This window comes from Gobius niger (genome assembly GCF_951799975.1).
Source record: "Gobius niger genome assembly, chromosome: 20".
NCBI lineage: Eukaryota > Metazoa > Chordata > Actinopteri > Gobiiformes > Gobiidae > Gobius > Gobius niger.
In genome coordinates, this window is record NC_136871.1 from 7,350,889 (window position 1) to 7,368,492 (window position 17,604).

General features: G+C 40.5%; 1 protein-coding gene and 1 long non-coding RNA gene across 2 annotated transcripts in view; one reads left to right on the forward strand and one right to left on the reverse strand.

Moving 5' to 3' along the window:
• LOC306980134 overlaps positions 1 to 17,604 on the forward strand; it is a 452,652-nt gene that overhangs the window by 338,697 nt on the left and 96,351 nt on the right. The window lies entirely within an intron of this gene.
• cdh22 (cadherin 22) overlaps positions 1 to 17,604 on the reverse strand; it is a 170,803-nt gene that overhangs the window by 148,178 nt on the left and 5,021 nt on the right. The window contains exon 2 of the mRNA XM_079579254.1: positions 6,193 to 6,487. Within this exon, the coding sequence (XP_079435380.1) occupies positions 6,193 to 6,487 (295 nt within the window). The remainder of the gene's footprint in view (positions 1 to 6,192; positions 6,488 to 17,604) is intronic.

A 17,604-nucleotide genomic window follows, 5' to 3' on the forward strand; every position in this document is an offset into this window, starting at 1 on the left:
GCTTGTTGCAAAAAAATAAATCATAATCAATTATATAATCACACCCTGAGCCTGTGCTTTCAACATACAGTGAGAACCATATGTTAACATATACTTTATGAAAAGACACATTTGCATTTTTTTCTTGGTTCATTCTGATTTCATGTCAGACAGTGAGAAAAACAAGCAATTGTGTATTTTTATGAAGTGTATGTAAACATATGGGTCCCGCTGTATATATTTAAAATTTGATTTAGACTGATTTTATTAAGCCATTTAGAGGGATTTTATTTCATTACTTTCAAGCAGACTTTACTAGGTAATTTCGCTTTTGTTTTCAAGTTGACAATTGAACGATGATATGGATTCTTAAGGAAGAACACGAGGCAGCGTGATGTAAACAAGGAAAATAATGAGAACGGCAGCGCTCTCAGTGCTGCTAGTAATGAACCGCGCCTCAGTCGACCTCTTTTTTTAATAAGCGACTCCCTCTCGCCAGTGCCATGCAAGATAACGCATGTCCAACGTCGCGTTTGGAGTAGCAGTGCCTGTGATGTGTTTGTGAATTGTTTTGAGGTTTGAAATGAATTTCTTTTGGGATCAATACAATTTCTGAATTTGACAAAACTTAATAGAAAATAGACTTTTTCGTGTCAGGTGAAGATGTATTAACTTTAATAATAGAGAGCAGTATTTCCTGGAGAACGACGGTAACACGGCATGACATCAGTAGGTGGAACACAGTGTTTTGAGAAGAAGTGGGAGCATTATACAATATAAATGCAACTCAAACAGCAAGAAAAAACACAAAATCTGTTCAGCCGAATATGGGTTGTAAAAAGGCATGATATGAAATAGGATGGTTCTTTCTGGAGATTCTAATCTAGGTTAGGACAAGTACAAACTTGTGTTCTGGACTGTGATTTATGGAGTGTGGAATTAGGTTCATGGTGGGACACTGCAGCCCCATCTTGTTATGAACTTATAAAGCAGAGAAACCGTGGCCGCGCTGAAAGACTGTGGCTGTTTAAATTATCTGCAAATGAATAATACCAGGAATAATAAGGCCACTGTGGGGAAATTATATCCATTTTGACATTTGAAAAGAAAAAAAAAAAGTTCCGTTTTAGTACAGATTTAGTATTAATGGATCCACAGTTAATTACATGCGCTTAATATTTTTATTGAAATTAATGGCTACCTAATGAAGATAGAAGAAATACACACACACACAGACAAGGCCTAACAGGTGAATTGTCCTACTGTCCGTTCTTTAAAACACACCAGATTGTAGCCATCCTGTTGTCCCCCACTTGCGCTCACACACACACTCTCATTCATCCTGGCCTATTGTACATGTTTTAAGTGTTAGGGGAAACCAGAGAACCCTATACAGACACAGAGAGAACATGCAAACTCCACACAGAAAGGGCCGTTCCGGGGATTGAACCCGGGACCTTCTGGCTGTGAAGCACGAGTGCTGACCACCGCGCCATCATGACGCTCAAGATAAGAAACGATTATTTGTTGCAACATTTAAAGCACAAATCTATCATTTAAAATCAATCTCAGGTAAAATGACGACAGCATATTGCACATTTGATGACTCACTTCATTACTAGATGCTGCTCTCCGAAAAGGCACTCATTTCTTGTTCAGGGGTAAATGCTTTTTTTGTGTGTGAGAGTGTGTTTTAATTTAACAAAAAGCGTATTTTACTGTTATCTTGATAGCAAAAAAGACCAACCGCTAAAGTCAAAAAGAAAGGTTAATTCTCTTGACATTTTGAAGCCAATATGTAACTGGCTTTCCTGCTATTAAACTAATCAGGAGAAAAGTGTTATTTATTTTTTTTAAAAGGTACATCCCATTTTGTGACATCCTTTCACCAATTCCAAGCTGGCACTCAGCCCCAGCGTATATATATGTCTCAAAAGTGTCCTTTGTGAGTGACATGTGTCAGCCAATCTTTTGTGTTTGGCTGCCTTTTCATTCCTGTCTCTTTTTGTCACTGCACTTTTGACCTTCTCTCGACATGTCAAACAGAAGAAAAAACCCACAGAGGTAGACTGACGCGCAGAGGTATATAGCAAGCACATAGTGCACACAAAAGGACTGATGACCAGGCATAGGGAACGGTTGACTAAGCAGTGGCTGTTAGCTCATTAGACGGGGTGCTCCGCAAGTATATGTATAAAACATGAAGTGCACTCTCATTTAGTGCCGGCTAATTTGACTGGGCCGTGACGGGGTTGAACAAGGTGGGGCGGCCCGAGTGGAGAGGTCGGCGTCATTAAGACCGCATTAGCCGGCATTTACTGAGCATGCTCTGTGTCCACCACTCACAAGTACACTTTAAATGAGTTGTAAAGCATCCACAGCTGATGCAGAAGGTGCTGATGGAGGTGATGGGGATTCAGTTTTGTTCATTGCTTCCGCTTTAGTGGGAGAAATGTGGCACAGCAGTATGTGCACTTGGGCTGGGCTTTCTTCTGTGCCCCTGTGTCTCCCTAGCCTGGCTAATGTCAGACTAAAATCACAAGTGAACCACCAATTCATTTTCTCGTAGGAGAGGTGTGGTTTACGATCGCCCATAGCCGTTTATTGGGCGCTACGAATGTCCATCATGCGTCTGCAAGAAGCCATAGCCAATTTCATCATCATATGAGATGACATACCCGCTGTAAACTTTCGAGCTAAACTATTTAGAACACGGTCTAAAGCTTGATTGAAAGATGGCGTCGCATCTGCTGCTGTCATGTTGGATCTGTAAATAAACTTTTTTATTTATTTTTTTATCCGTAAACAAAATATAAGTTTCCGTATGTCGAATAGTGCGTCATCGTCTTGCCGTCCCTCCTCGTTCTGTGATTGGTCCCCAAATCCATGCAAACATTTTGCCCATGGTTGCTGTACAGTTCGAAATGATTCGAGCACACACAGCAGTCTGGCCTTAGCTGTGTCTCCCTGTGTCTGCGGTCAAAAAAGTCAACAAAAGCAAATAAAAATGTGTCAAATAATTTAAAACGGTTAAGTTTGAGAATGTCCAGTCATGTTTGTTTGATTCTACTTTATTCTAAGCTACACAGTTTACTATATCTGACACAAATCTGAAATTGTGTGTCTTACTTTGAGGTGACCCCCCTGGACGCACCTGGGCCAATATAACCAGAGAATTCTATAGGAGCGAAAATATTACTGCGCGGACGTCCAAGTGCTCCTAAGGTGTTATTACGCCTTACAACATAGCTCCCCTTTTATCCGCTTAGAAAATCAACATGTTTGATTTTGTGTAACTATACTTAGATCGTGTAACTGTCTTGTAACCATATTTAAATAGGGAAAACGTGGAAGAGCTTGGTCGCTTCTAACTTCACCCCGCTTGACCCCATAGAGGAGAGGAGAATCTAAATGCTAACAACATCTTTGGTCTTTTTGCGTGACTGAGCACACGCACAAAGACCAGACAGTTACACATTAACTCGTCTAAGCTCAGGTGAGAACATATCTCAGGATGGAAAAACTGTGGCCTATTCCATTAAACCTCTTTGCTGTGTTTGGAAAGTTTTATTTGTTTCCTAAAATGATCATTTTCCAACCAGAATATTTCTGAGGATGTGGGAGAAGAGCTCCCATGTTTCATGTTTACAGAGCGCTCCTTTACACTGAGGCTGCCCCTGACTCCTTCCCCATTCATGCAGACACACACAGAAAGGCACACACCTATTCAGTCTCAGAGAGCACTGTAGGCAGAAACACGTTTGGGATCATGCTGAGGAAGCAGGAATTAATTCCAATCAGCCCCCAAACGTGGAAGTGCCATCCCATTTTTACCAACCCCCGCCTTCACTATATACACTGTACACATTCAATCTAAAGCAAAATCCAATATGAGACACATTCTCATTATAAATGTCATGGCAACAGAAACAAAATGTGTGTGATGTGCAAAACATCACTATAAATGTGTAGCCTGAATCCTCCCAAGTCAAACCCAAGTTATTGAAAGATATTAGGAGTCTAAAGTCACAACCCGGAGACGCCATACTGGAGGACAAGACATAATTACGCAGATCAAAGGTCATCATTATTAATCTGATATAATTTCACCAGATAATGGCCTTTTATTCAGCGTTTTCATGTATGACTTTGTCTTTGGTTTACTTATACTCACTCTCATGGTTATTAGCGTCTGGTAAATGCATGCAAACAATCAACACAGCTGATGCCAGGTGTAATATGACACACTTCAGTCACGTGTCTGCTTATGACTGATGTGAGGTGAGTCTGTATTAACAAAAACATGTAATAAAGTATTTGGTTTGTACAATTACCTTAGATATGACATAATTAAAGGTTTGTGGACATGTACGTGAAGTCATTTCCCAAATATGGAAAATGGGGATTAAAGAAAGCATTTTTTCAAAACCTTTGCACATTTGTAATCCTCTTAATAACACCTTTAATTAGGTAAACAGAAATGCTTGTTACACACTCCTGAGTTCCTGACTTGAATACTGTGCTAATAAGCCCCCTGATGCCCTCACTCACCTGCCTCCTCCACTGAGCGGGGAATGTTAAGCAGCCGCCTCCAACAAGGCACAACACAATAAAAACACGTTTGTCGAGATTAAAAGTGCTGTGGTTTCCGTGTCAAAAACACTCGTCAAAAACTGTGCTACTCTCAGCATTACCTTCTCCTGTGAAGCGCTTCTTCTTTCAGCTCCCCTCGACTCCCTCTCCCCAGACGCTTCCACTTTCCATCATTCTCTTCATAACCAAGTGTCAGAGCACAGCCACACAGCTCATCTGGGACTAAGGCTATCCTTCAACCAGCTGTTTTTTTTTCTTCTTTGCCACCTCTATCCCAGCATTGTCTTCTTCATTTTCCATTTCATTCGTGCCTCCGGCTAACAGCTCTGACAAAGGCAGGTTGGGAGATGTTCTGAACTGGACTGTCCACATTACAAATTCTTAAACTCATTCAAGTTCTCATCCCTTTCACATACATATATTTTCATTTCTGTCTCCTGTCTGCTTGTGGGAAAAGCTCAGTTCAGCATTGTTCTCCACCTTGTACAGCCTGTTCCCCGTGAGAGTAACAACATTTAACACTAGCAGGCTCATGTGTCATGGTCACCAAATACATTTTCTCGAATATCATGAAATTAACCAAAAACTGTATTGCAGATATGTACAATAGGCTGTATGCACGTGAGTGACACGTGACTTCTGAGTGCGATGTCTGGAGGTCGCAGTCCTTCCTCTCTCACTATTTTCCCAGTAGGGATTAGAGACGTCTTGCACAAATTAATGAAAAGTTCAAGAAAACATCACAGTGAGATACTGATACATTACGTTGGATGCACAAATACCAATGGCAACATGTAGCAAAGATTTATGACGCTGGGTGTCGCCATTGGCCGCCATTGCTCTAGTACCTCCATATAGTCGCTAGTCTCCCATTAGAAAGCATTGCACTTTAGATTCATTCAAAAACACTTTAAAGACTGGTTTCTGATTTTGCTAAAATTTCTACAGCTAGAAAGCTTGAAATCTCGTATACTAATGAGGGCCGGACTTTGATTGACAGGCCATTAGCATTAGAGCTAAAGACAGGCCGTTAGCATTAGAGCTAAAGGCGCGGGCGCGGCTACAACCGAACTATACGTCACGCGAAGGCCGAGTCTTCAGTGAAGATCCCGCCGTTATGCCCTTTTTAGGAACATGCATAGCAGGGAAGGAGGAGTCTGTAAATCCGCCATGATTTCCCCCTCGAATGTAGTTATTATGGCAAATGGGGAGGAGTGATGAGACGGAGTCTATTAATATTATGTCTATGACAAATACTTCACTAGAGTAAATGTCTGTGTTCATTGAGGAAGGACTTTTTTTTATCTCAGAGCTAGTACCAAAAAACAACACCACACAAATTATATAAATAAAAAGTATTTATACTAAAGACAGGCCCATTATTTTTTGAGCGCCTCGTTCAAAATCTTCCTCCTGCCATGTAATCTTGAGCTTCTTTTTTTTTTTTTTTTTAAAGACGCTGCTGACGATACAGGAAGAGCAGCACCTCCTGAGGATCCAATCGGAAGACGCGTGACGCTCGCGTGCACGTAGCCCATTCAAGCCAAAATAAAGATCCTTTTGTTTGTCGGTGAATTACTCTCAAAGCCTTGGTTCAGATTGGGGGACTGGATGACTCACCGATTGGCGACAGCTCTGCCACGCTGGTGATGTAGGGCCCCTCTAGGAACTTGGGCTCGCTGTCGTTGATGTCCTGCACTTTGATGACGAACTCAGACTCCGGCTCCAGCGGGTCGTCGGAGAGCCGGTCTCGTGCCTGAGCCCTGAGCGTGTAAAAGGCCTTCTCCTCCCTGTCGAGCCGAGCCGTGGCGTGGATATCTCCCGTAAGCTCGTCTATGATGAAGATAGAGCCGGCCCCCTCGCCTGAGATGGTGTATTTGATGTTGCCCTCGCCTTCGTCCGAGTCGGTGTGAATCTGGAGAGCAGAGACATTAGATTAGGTTAAACTTATGTCAAAATAGATCTGACTCTGGCACTTTTTAAAACAGTTTGATTTGCTGGGTTCATATCTTAAGACCATTTGCTCTCAAATTGTGGTTCACTGGCTCGTTCTTGGTACTCACGGTCATATTTTAAAGGAACTGAATTGCTGTTTTTCCATTCCTCATTTACTAAAATCAGTTTTCACCTACAGTAAATCTGGTTAAGGGGAGTTTCTTGTTTTAGATTAACCTCTTAAAGGAATAGGCCACCGTTTTTACATACTGAGATATGTTCTTACCTTAGCTTTGATGAGTTCTATAGGACCTGTCTGGTCTTCCCCCGTGCCTTCAATCACGTAAACACAGCGCAGACGGCGTTAGCATTTAACCTCTCCCTCTCTCCTCTATAGCTCCAAAACTGGTCAAGATAGAAGCTACCAAGCTCTTCCACGTTTTCCCTATTTAAATATGGTTACGTGAAGTGTTCCACTACAAAGTATAATTACACAAAATTAAACAATGTGGATTTGAAACAATGTGGCGTAATAATACCAGGAGTAGTTTGAAATCCACGCAGTAATCTTCACTTTACTGTGTGGATGCCAAACTACTCCTGGTATTATTACGCCTTACAATATAGTCCCCCCTTTTATCCGCTTAGAAAATCCACATTGTTTAATTTTGTGTAATTATACTTTGTAGTGGAACACTTCACGTAACCATATTTAAAAAGGGAAAACATGGAAGAGCTTGGTAGCTTCTATCTTGACCTGTTTCGGAGCTATAGAGGAGAGGAGGAGAGGCTAAATGCTTACGCCGTCTGTGCTGTGTTTACGTGACTGAAGGCACGGGGGAAGATCAGACAGGTCCTAAAGAACTCGTCAAAGCTAAGGTAAGAACATATCTCAGTATGTAAAAACGGTGGCCTATTCCTTTAACTCCCACCTGATCCGAGCACATTTTCTCCAGTCAAAATAGCAACAAAAAATGAGACAAAACGAGGTTGAAAGCGCAACCAAAAAAAAAAAAAAACATAAAAAAAGCAACACAAAAACGTGACAAAAACATGCCAAAGAAGCAACAAAAAAATTACAAAAAAGCCATTTCAACCTAAATGTATCGGGATATGACTTAGAGTCCATATCGCCCAACCCCTCACAATGGAATAATATGTATTAGTACTTTGTAGGTACATAATGTAATAGGACACAAGACGCTTAGGGTTAAGGGCTTAAGGTTAGCGTTAGAGTTTTGTCTTATTACATTATGTACCTACAAACAGTGTTAATTTTGACAACATATTTTAATTCAGTTTTAGTTTTAGTCTTTTGACAAAAATGTAATTCAATTTTAGTCTAGTTTTAGTCAAAAAAATATCTTAGTCGACTAAAATTGCAACTAAATTCGTCTTAAATTTAGTCGATTTTGCATTGATAATATTAATTAGAATCATATTTAATCTGGTTCCTCTACTTCATGGAGCTGCTCCACATGAATAAAGCTCAGAGCTGATCCTTTGGCAGTGACTCTACATGATCTGAGGCTCTTTCACACTGTCAATAGAAGTTTGGATGATTTTAGTCTCTCCTTTTCATTTTTATTTAGTCTTATTTTAGTCGACTAAAATATCTGGACATTTTAGTCATAGTTTTAGTCTCATGAAAAACTTTTAATTTAATTTTAGTCCAATTTTAGTCGTCAAAAATAACACTTTGACTAAATTTAAGACTAAATATTTTAGTTGACGAAATTAACACTGCCTACACTACAAATACATATTAAACCATAGGTACACATTATTACACATCGTTACAGAGCATATTACATTATGCTAAATTTAGCTGCATCAAGGGTACTGTAAAATAAAGCGTTACCCTTTAAACCGACAGAATGTAACTTTAATTGGATGCAAACCTGTATGGAAAAAGAAAGACGAAACTTTAAAAAGTATGTATACCTTGGTAAATCTAATTAAGTCCAAAATAACACTGAATTTGGCTTCTTTGAAACTGTTGGCATAGCACTTGTCTTTTGTTTGGAGGAAAGTAGTATAATTACACAAAGCCGCAGTTTACTTGTGGCGTCCTTGAGCGAGTTGAGTCTGAGGACGCTGATCACGGACGCCCACAGTGGAGTGCGGATATGCAGCCTTTTATTGTTATAACTCTGGCAGTTCCAACCAGTGAAACGTCTTTTATTATAGCTGAAATATTGATAGCGCCAAAGCATCTGGCAGTATATTTTCCCCGACTGTCTCTGTGTTTGTCTCCGGGACGGATCGGGGAGGAGGGGGAAACAGACAGATAAAAATGGGAGCGTCCGATGGGGGAGGGAGGCAATATCACCGCACTGGCCTGCATTATTCCAGCGTTTTACGACAAATACTTAATGAAACCCCCGCGAGGGTGATAGAAGCCTGTATTTAATTAAGGCTTTATAAAATATTAACCGGGAAGGAGGCAAGGCGATCCCTTCTCTCCCCTGCTCTTTTCGCTAGATTGAACTACGGTTACAGCGCATGGACAACTCAGCATTATAATTTCAAATGGAGGTAGAAGGGAAAGATCGGGAAAGGGGGGAAGGGGAGGGGGGGGGTTCAGGTTTAGTGCTTAGTAAAAAGCCAAAGGGGAGCTTGAAATGAGGGACCAATGCTGTGCCTATTGCTGCCTGAGGAATCGACTAATCACATTACAGCCGAACTATACTGCTGATTTATAAGGGCTCTTTTAAGTTCACTCCTCAGCACCGGCGCGTCGTGGTATATACCTTTAACAATCTTTGAAACGACTTTGATCGCCTAATTTGGGGCCCACATCCCGTGAAGGGCACAATGTGCAGAAAAGGTGTAAATCACATACAAGCGCGGTGTCTTTTTAACAAGACAGCTGTGATGGTGGGTCCACAGGGACGAGCGAGAGCCTTCACCTGCGCCGTTGCCGAGGTGGGGTGAGGAGAGGGAATGGTTAATGCAGATGACCAGTGCCCTTCTGCTGACAGACAGAGGTTATGGGCTGGGCTCTATCAAAAGCAGGTATCACATCATTAAGGCTTGTTCCATAAGGAGATACATATGTTCATTTAAAAAACAAAAGCGTTCATTTTTTTAATTAAGATGTGTGACCAAAAGTGAATCAATGATTGTTTAAGAAATATTCCTCCAAATTAGCAAAGTAATATACTTCATTGCATATTTTGTATATTTCTTTATTTCTTTGTTTCCACTTAGTCTTAGTGTATTTATTCTTTCAGCAACTTGAACTTTAAAGGGACTACATGCAAGTTCACCAAAGATCATTTTTATGCTCATTACCGCCACCTCAGGTCTTACGCGTAACTGCAGGTTCCCGAATTAACACCTTTTTGAGTGACAGTGCAGGATTTTAGAGGCAGTTGTGGGGAAAAGGTCTGTGCTCATTCTACATAATAGGACATTGCTGGAACATGTAGGGCAGGGATCGGCAACAGGTAGCTCGGGAGCTACCAGTAGCTCACCAAAGACTTTCTACATCTCTGCACGCTTGAACTCAAATTTTAGATGCATTTTCTGTGTGTTCTGAACTTGCTGAACACAATCTGTGAACAGTTTGGTCAATTTTGTAAAGTATAAGGACTAAACTAGAGTCATTTTCTTTGAAATACTAATTTTCTAGGGTGAAGTCCACTAAGTCGCATTTTACACAAGTGTTTTTGAAGCATAAGTAGCTCTCCGACGTTCTTGTTGTGTAAAATTAGCTCGCCAGGTAAAAAAGGTTGGAGACCCCTGATGTAGGGGGATGAAAATACTTAATAGTAACATTTTTAAACTCTGTATAGTCCCTTTAAGTGGAGGATGTGACAGACAGGGGACAGTGAATAATGAAGCATTTTTAAATGATGAGCCGCACACTTGACAGAACATTTGATTTCTTTTTCTTTATGTGTTTGGTGCTTATTTTCCAATGCTCGTCCACTTTAAAATTCACAAAACAATTATTAAAATATAACTGTGTAAGGTATAATAGTAAGAAATCCTCATGTTTTCAACAAATGAACTTATTTACATAATAAACAAAATCATTACTTTACATCACATCAGTCAGTGACAATAGAAAAACCTGAGAGATCAAGCAACAACCAGAACTCCAAAAGTGCTCAGAAAAGGTGGGACATTTACTTATTTTGCATCTAACCTTTCCCCCATCCTCCCATCATTGTCCTACTTACAACCTCCCTGGCCGCAGGTCAAGCACTCGTGACCCTACAGCCAGTGCTTTTAACACCCTTCCTGGTTTGGCAGCATTTGGCTGACACGACTTAATATGAAACATCGTCATCACATGTTCACACAATCACGCACTTTTTAGCCCCGCAACATGCAAGGTCTTACGCACACACTCGTGTACAAACGAAGGGCCAAGTTCATCACTGTGCTGCAATGATGCTATTTCCCCCCTCAGGCCAGATATAGCCATGTGTCCGTCACTCTGTGCTCGCTGCAGTGATTCAAGTTGGCAGCAAGAAAAACACACAGTAAGCTTTAGCGAAGTCATTCTGAGTAAACGAAAGGTCACCGCCCGGATGTCGCTTGCTGAGCATAAAATAACCAGCGGTGCAAACGTGGCCGTAATGGTTTCACGAGATTGGACCCAAAAATCACAACGGCAGAGTTCAAGGACAGTGGCATATAATGCAGTGAGCCATTGTTCTCCCAACCACGCTGCAAGGCTCAGGATGGGCCTGTCAAATACTTACTACGCAAAATATGACTATTTAACGTGACCTTTTTTTTTCTTTTCTTTTTTGAATGAGCACGATTGCAATAGTGGTTGTTCTTTACAGCACAGTAATATCATGGCAGTGTGGTTAAAACACACAGACTCCCTTACCATTTTCATTCAAATAATTCAGATTACTAGTAGTATTAGATTACTACTGATAATAATACTAATAAAAAAGACATGAGATAATAAGATAGAACAAAATGTATTTGTGTCGGCTCTTAGTTATCCAGGAAATCTTCCTCGTAGCAATTTAAATATTGTCGACTGGACAGGTTGATGGATGTTTTACTTCTATCTTCAGAAGCTGGTGAGGGTAAACTGTATGGGGGATTAGGGCTGGGGTTATGATTTATCATATTACCATATGAAGTTTGAGGTGTGTACTGTTCATATATAAACTCCATAATAACACCATTACACGTGTACTGTGCTATTTCCATCCTACAGCCATCCTGTGTTGAAAAAACACTATTGCATTTCAGGATTTTAGATATCAAACGTTGCCTGTGCAAAAGCTCTTCACTATCCTTTTTTTTAAGATTTGTTTGGTCTGTAGGTTTTATTAGACAGGGCATCGAGGAGAGAAATTCAGCAAATTGTCAAAGCTGGGACTCAAACTCACAACTCTGTGGTGAAACCCTGACCACTTGACCAATAACTGAGCCAGTTCTTTAATGTCCTGATACATAAACTATCATAAACTATCACTCGCAGAAAATATCAAAAACAATTATATGCAACATATTCTATGTAGAAAATTCATATAACTGAACTATGACCCTAAGCAAAGCAGTAAATGCATGTGTGCACATTCTCACATTGGGTGCTTTGTACACATAGTTTGCAGAGGGTTGACCTCAGTGAGAGGATCTGACCTCAGTGAGAGGTGTGCCTGTAAACAAGTGCTGATCTTCTCACCTTTTCCTCTTTAATTAATGTAAAACTCAACGCCCATGTATCACCTCTCTGCAGGCTACAGGTGACCCGCCGTCTCAGCTAACAAGCAGAAAACGGTGACAGCTCGAGTTTCTTTCATTCGTAATGCACAATACTAATAAAGAAACTCAACAGGTGGGTTGGCACTGAGAACAATGTTATGTATTTGTTTGTTTGCTTTCCCTGAGCAGAATTATATCCTTAACATTGCCAAATGATAATAACAAGAAGGAGGAATAAATGACATGTTATTATTGAAAGGTATTCTGGAACATTTAACCAAATTGTAAATAGTAGAGCATGATAATGATGATGATGGTGGCGGCGAACAACACTATCGGCCATGCTTTTGCAAAAGAAACATGACAAATTCATGTCAGATGTTGCTGCAGAAATACTCTTAAAGGTGCTAGATGCAAGTTAGCCACTTTATACTCACTACTGCCACCTCAGGTAATACGTGTAATTGCACCTTCTATATTAAGCTCGGGCATGACAGCACTTCGGACCCGAATTAACACCTTTTTGAGTGACAGTGCAGGATTTTAGAGGCCGTTGTGGTGAACAGGTCTGGGCTCATTCTTCACATTAGGACATGTAGGGGGAGGAAAATACATAATTTTGACATTTTCAAACTCTGTATAGTCCCTTCAAATTAATCAAACTCACAGTTTGATTGGTTGCACAGACAGCAACTATAGCAGTAATATATTCTGTGCTAAATATCCTGTCCGTGGTCACGGAAGAATGCATTACAGAAGTAAGTCCATAAATTACATTTAAAAATAAATTAATGAACCATAAATCATCATTAAAAGTTATTCTAGAAGCAAAGAGTGCAGAAGAAATACTTTCAGTTGTCGTATGGACTATTTCTGTCACTTGTATGATGAGGACCCCAGGAAGACTATACTTATACTTATAATTGGGGTCCTAATAAACAAACATTTGGAGAAGGGGATATCACACATAAAACCAGCTAACACCAGCTAAATGAAAAAGCCACAAATCTAATCACAAAACCTCAAACACAGTTGAGGAATGGAGCCTGAATCGATCTACAGCAGGAAAAGAAAAACCTTCAATACAGAATGTTCACCAAGCCGACGTCCTTTTCTTTAGCTGTGTATCTGCAGACAACAGTGCGTAGTGCACATCTTATGACAGCAAGGTTTGTTCATTTCCAGTTCGGATGAAAGCGTCACAACTCCACTCCGTATCCTTTGGTTTATTGAAGCTTTCAAAGTGGGAGCAAACGGGCCGTCTTATATTTAAGTCTGTGTAATCAGGGGGAGGCCTGCCACATTTCACCGTGGCTTGTCAGGCTCTCTGATCTGAACATCTTCAAAGTGCTAACAAGGGGACTGCGGGAGATCGACAGCAGCGCAGGTAGAGCCGGCTCCGACGAAGAAGAGCAGAGAGACGGGCGAAGTACGAGTCAAGACCGCGGGAGATAATGGCAGCCAGAGTGTAGGGAAAACACAGAGGGAGAAGGGATGTATCGGCTGAGAGGTGCTGACGCCGAAAAACTGGATTCAATGGAAAACCAGGAAATAGAAAACAAATCAAGCTGTCGGATTAAAATGACTAATACAATGTATGGGAATGTGTCAACATTTTTACAGAAACTGAGCATATCATGTGGAATTGAGGGTGGTAAAAATGCAGTTCATTTTCTATTTTTCATTTGAAATAATGTATATGTGTGTGTGGAAAAGACACATGAGCGAGGATTGATTTTCCAGGCACCTTAGTTTGGCATCTGCTGTTCGAAGGAGAAATTACTCATGCTAGAATAAAGACATATCGGCAGTGTTTGGAATAACGGCGTTTATAAATAACCTTAGATGTTCCAGTAACAATTAATCCAAATAATTGGTGCCCCAGTTTCTGTCTAAGTAACGGAAGGTAATTATTTATGAAGGCTCGCAGAAGTAAGTAAGCAAAGTTTATTTTTTTGTTGATGTTTAGAGGTTCACTTCCTTATTGGACACTGACAGGAAGTGACATAGAAGAAGTCAAACTGCTATGGAGCGTTGCCTTTATCTATTGGTGCGTTCACTTGATCTCGGAGGTCAGAATTTCCGAGCTCCGACTCTATTTGCTCGAAATGATGCAATACAAAGCATCAATATATTCCTCTTCAAACCCCAAAGCTATTAAGACTCTTGATGCTTCAACCTTTTTTAAGTGCTGCTGCTCCCCTGGCATATGTGTTCGTAACTCTGCTATTACTGTTCAATAAAAAAAATGAAAAAAAGATAAAAAGAAGACTTGGAAATTTCAACTGAAACGTGCACCGACTCCGTAATTCCGACTCGGGACAGAATCAGCTAACCCGAGAAGAAGCATTTAAAGATGGCTGCGCCCGACATGACCTGAAACAGACTTTTGCCTCGTCGCCGTGGAACTGTCGTCAGTTACAAAACGTTTCCATGGCTACTTCATTTTGTTCTTGCAGCTGAGGGTGCAAAGAATAACAAGTTCTTGCGTCTTGTGAAGTATGAATGAGCCTTAAAGGAACAGGCCACCATTTTTCCATACTGAGATATGCTCTTACCTGAGCTTAGACGAGTTGATGCGTACCTGTCTGGTCTTTGACTACCATTTGGCCTTTCCCAATGGATTCCTATAGCTCCAAACGGGGGTGAAGTTGGAAGATACCAAGCTCTTCTACGGGCACGTACAAGACCAGACAGGTACACATCAACTCGTCTAAGCTCAGGTAAAAACATATCTCAGCATGGAAAAACGGTGGCCTGTTCCTTTGAACCCCGCCCTGTCAGGATGATAGCCTTTTGTTATGCAGCGCCAATCTCAGATCGATAAAACGAGAGTCTTTACAAAATCCGTCCCGCTAATCCATTCCGGGTTTTGTTTTATGGAATACTACGCTGCTCAATTAAGTCCGAGTCCGCGTTTTTCATTGATCCGGTCCGTGTTTTACCGTGCGGCAGACTCAGGACACGCGGTCGTGTTTATTTGGAGCTGCACCAAAAAAGATCGGAGAAACAGGGGCAGAGACAGGAGCTGCCGCTACAGTGTGAGTAAGTTTAACTACAGATTACAATAAGATTTACATTAAAAGCCCTTTCGCACAACTACATGTAACAGTTGTGTTTAGGCGAAGTTAGCATTATCTGTCACTGAAGTGAGCTCTGATATTGTCCTGAATTTAGCCTTACACTGATTTTGGTTCCTCTTGTTTTATGCAGAACACAGACCTGCTATTACATGTGTCCTACTAGATTATAAACTGTGGAACTCACTGATAAATATTGAACATGAATATAAGGAAAATCCAAACATCCATGGGAAAATCTAAAACATAGTATTGTGTCCTACATTAAAATTGTTTATAGTTACTAAAAGGGACTATACAGAGTTTAAAAATGTTGAAATTAAGTATTTTCCTCCCCCTACATGTTCCAGCCATGTCCTATTGTGTAGAATGAGCCCAGACCTGTTCACCACAACGGCCTCTAAAATCCTGCACTGTCACTCAAAAAGGTGTTAACTCGGGTCCGAAGTGCCGTCATGCACGAGCTTAACATAGAAGGTACAGTTACACATATGACCTGAGGTGGCAGTAGTGAGTATAAAATGGCAAACTTGCATCCAGCCCCTTTAAACGAAATTAATTAAGTATCATATAGAAATAAAACAATTTCCAAAAACGCTTTATTCTACCCGGCAGCGTGAACTGGTGCCCCAAGATGAAATCCATATAGACTTGGAGAGAACATGCACTACACACAGAAAGGTACAACACACAAGTGCAAATTGTAGAAGATAATTCTGTGAAATACACACAGCTTAACAGGAAAGCGTAACATATACACAAATAGGACAGCAAGTGCAAGTACAAAGTAAACCCCGCGCTTTAGTCTTTTCAGCGAGTGGACAGAAACACAAATGCATTTATTGTCCTCGTCTCTCTGATGTGGCTGTTTGTACAAAGCCCATAGGGAGGACGGAAAACAAAAGAGCTTATTGCCTGAAGAACAAAAGATGCATTTGATCTTTGTGGAAAGCGCGGTTGTTTGATTCAAAGTGCCCAAAAAGACCCAGTTTTCCAGTTTGTAGTTTCAGCCCATCGATCTTGGGCTGCTGTGTTGTCTTTTGATGACTGCTGTTCTCCTGGACCTAGATTTGACTAATTATAACTGGGATCAGGCGGAAAGAGTTCTGTGATTAGAGTGTGGAGAACAGCATTAGCGAGTGTAACGCTGCCTCTCATTTGTGTTCTCCAATTGGCCTCAGACACTTTGAAGTATTTTGTAGTGAGCGTAGTGAACGCGCTGCCAAAATTGCTTTGAGAAAACAATAGCCTTTGTATTTTTTGCTTTTTAATAAACCAACATGCCGCAAACGTTTATATCGGTCCCCACGCTTTGATCAATTTACTTCATCATCTGTTGGATTAGAACCTTTTTCGGGCTGTGATCAAGAAAAGGGTTGCTGTCCTCTTTTAGGTTGTTCCGAACTGCTTTAATCGTTTTCTTTTATTTGAAGTATAGCCCTAGTTTAGAGTTGGTTTAGTCTTGTTATATATATTTATTTTATCTTTTAACCCTTTGATATCCTTTCTCATTTAAATATACCCAGTGTCTTTGTTTTGTTCTGATTTGTCATGTTTGTTTTTTTAGTTCCTTTCCCTCTTTCGCTCTCAGCACGTGTCAGCCTTTTGCTTTCTTCAGACTTGTTTTGGTGAGGGCAACACGCAAATTTCCTGTGCTACACCTTAGCACAGGTTTGACTGCATTTGTAGAATTGTTTTTCTTTTTTTACTGACACATCATGCTTAGACAATAATATACAACAACAAAAAAGATTAAATAATAACATAAATAAGATGAATTAAAATAATAATAATGATTATACGACTACTGATAATAGTAGTAGAAGACAAACAAGAAGACGAAGAGGATGAAGTAGAAGATGAAGAAGACACAGAAGACGAAGACGTCAAAGAAGAGGATGAAGAGGAAGATGAAGAAGAGACGACAAAGAAGAAGGAGATGGCGACGAAGATGAAGTAGATGGTAGAGGATGAAGAAGAAGAAGATGAGGACAAAGAAGAAGACAAAGATGAAGACAACGAAGACGACGAAGAAGACAATGAAGAAGATGAAGAAGAGGATGAAGGAGAAGATGAAGAAGATGAAGGGGGAGAAGAAGAAGACGACAAAGAAGAAGTAGACGAAGAAGAAGACAATGAAGAAGATGAAGAAGAAGACAAAGAAGAGCATGAAGAGGAAGGGGAAGAGGAAGATGAAGAAGAACATGATGAAGAAGATTAAATAGAAGATGAAGAAGAAGAGGACGATGATGAGGACAAAGAAGAACACAAAGAAGAAGAAGCCAAAGAAGATGAAGATGATGAGGAAGAAGGAGAAGAAGACTGACCATCT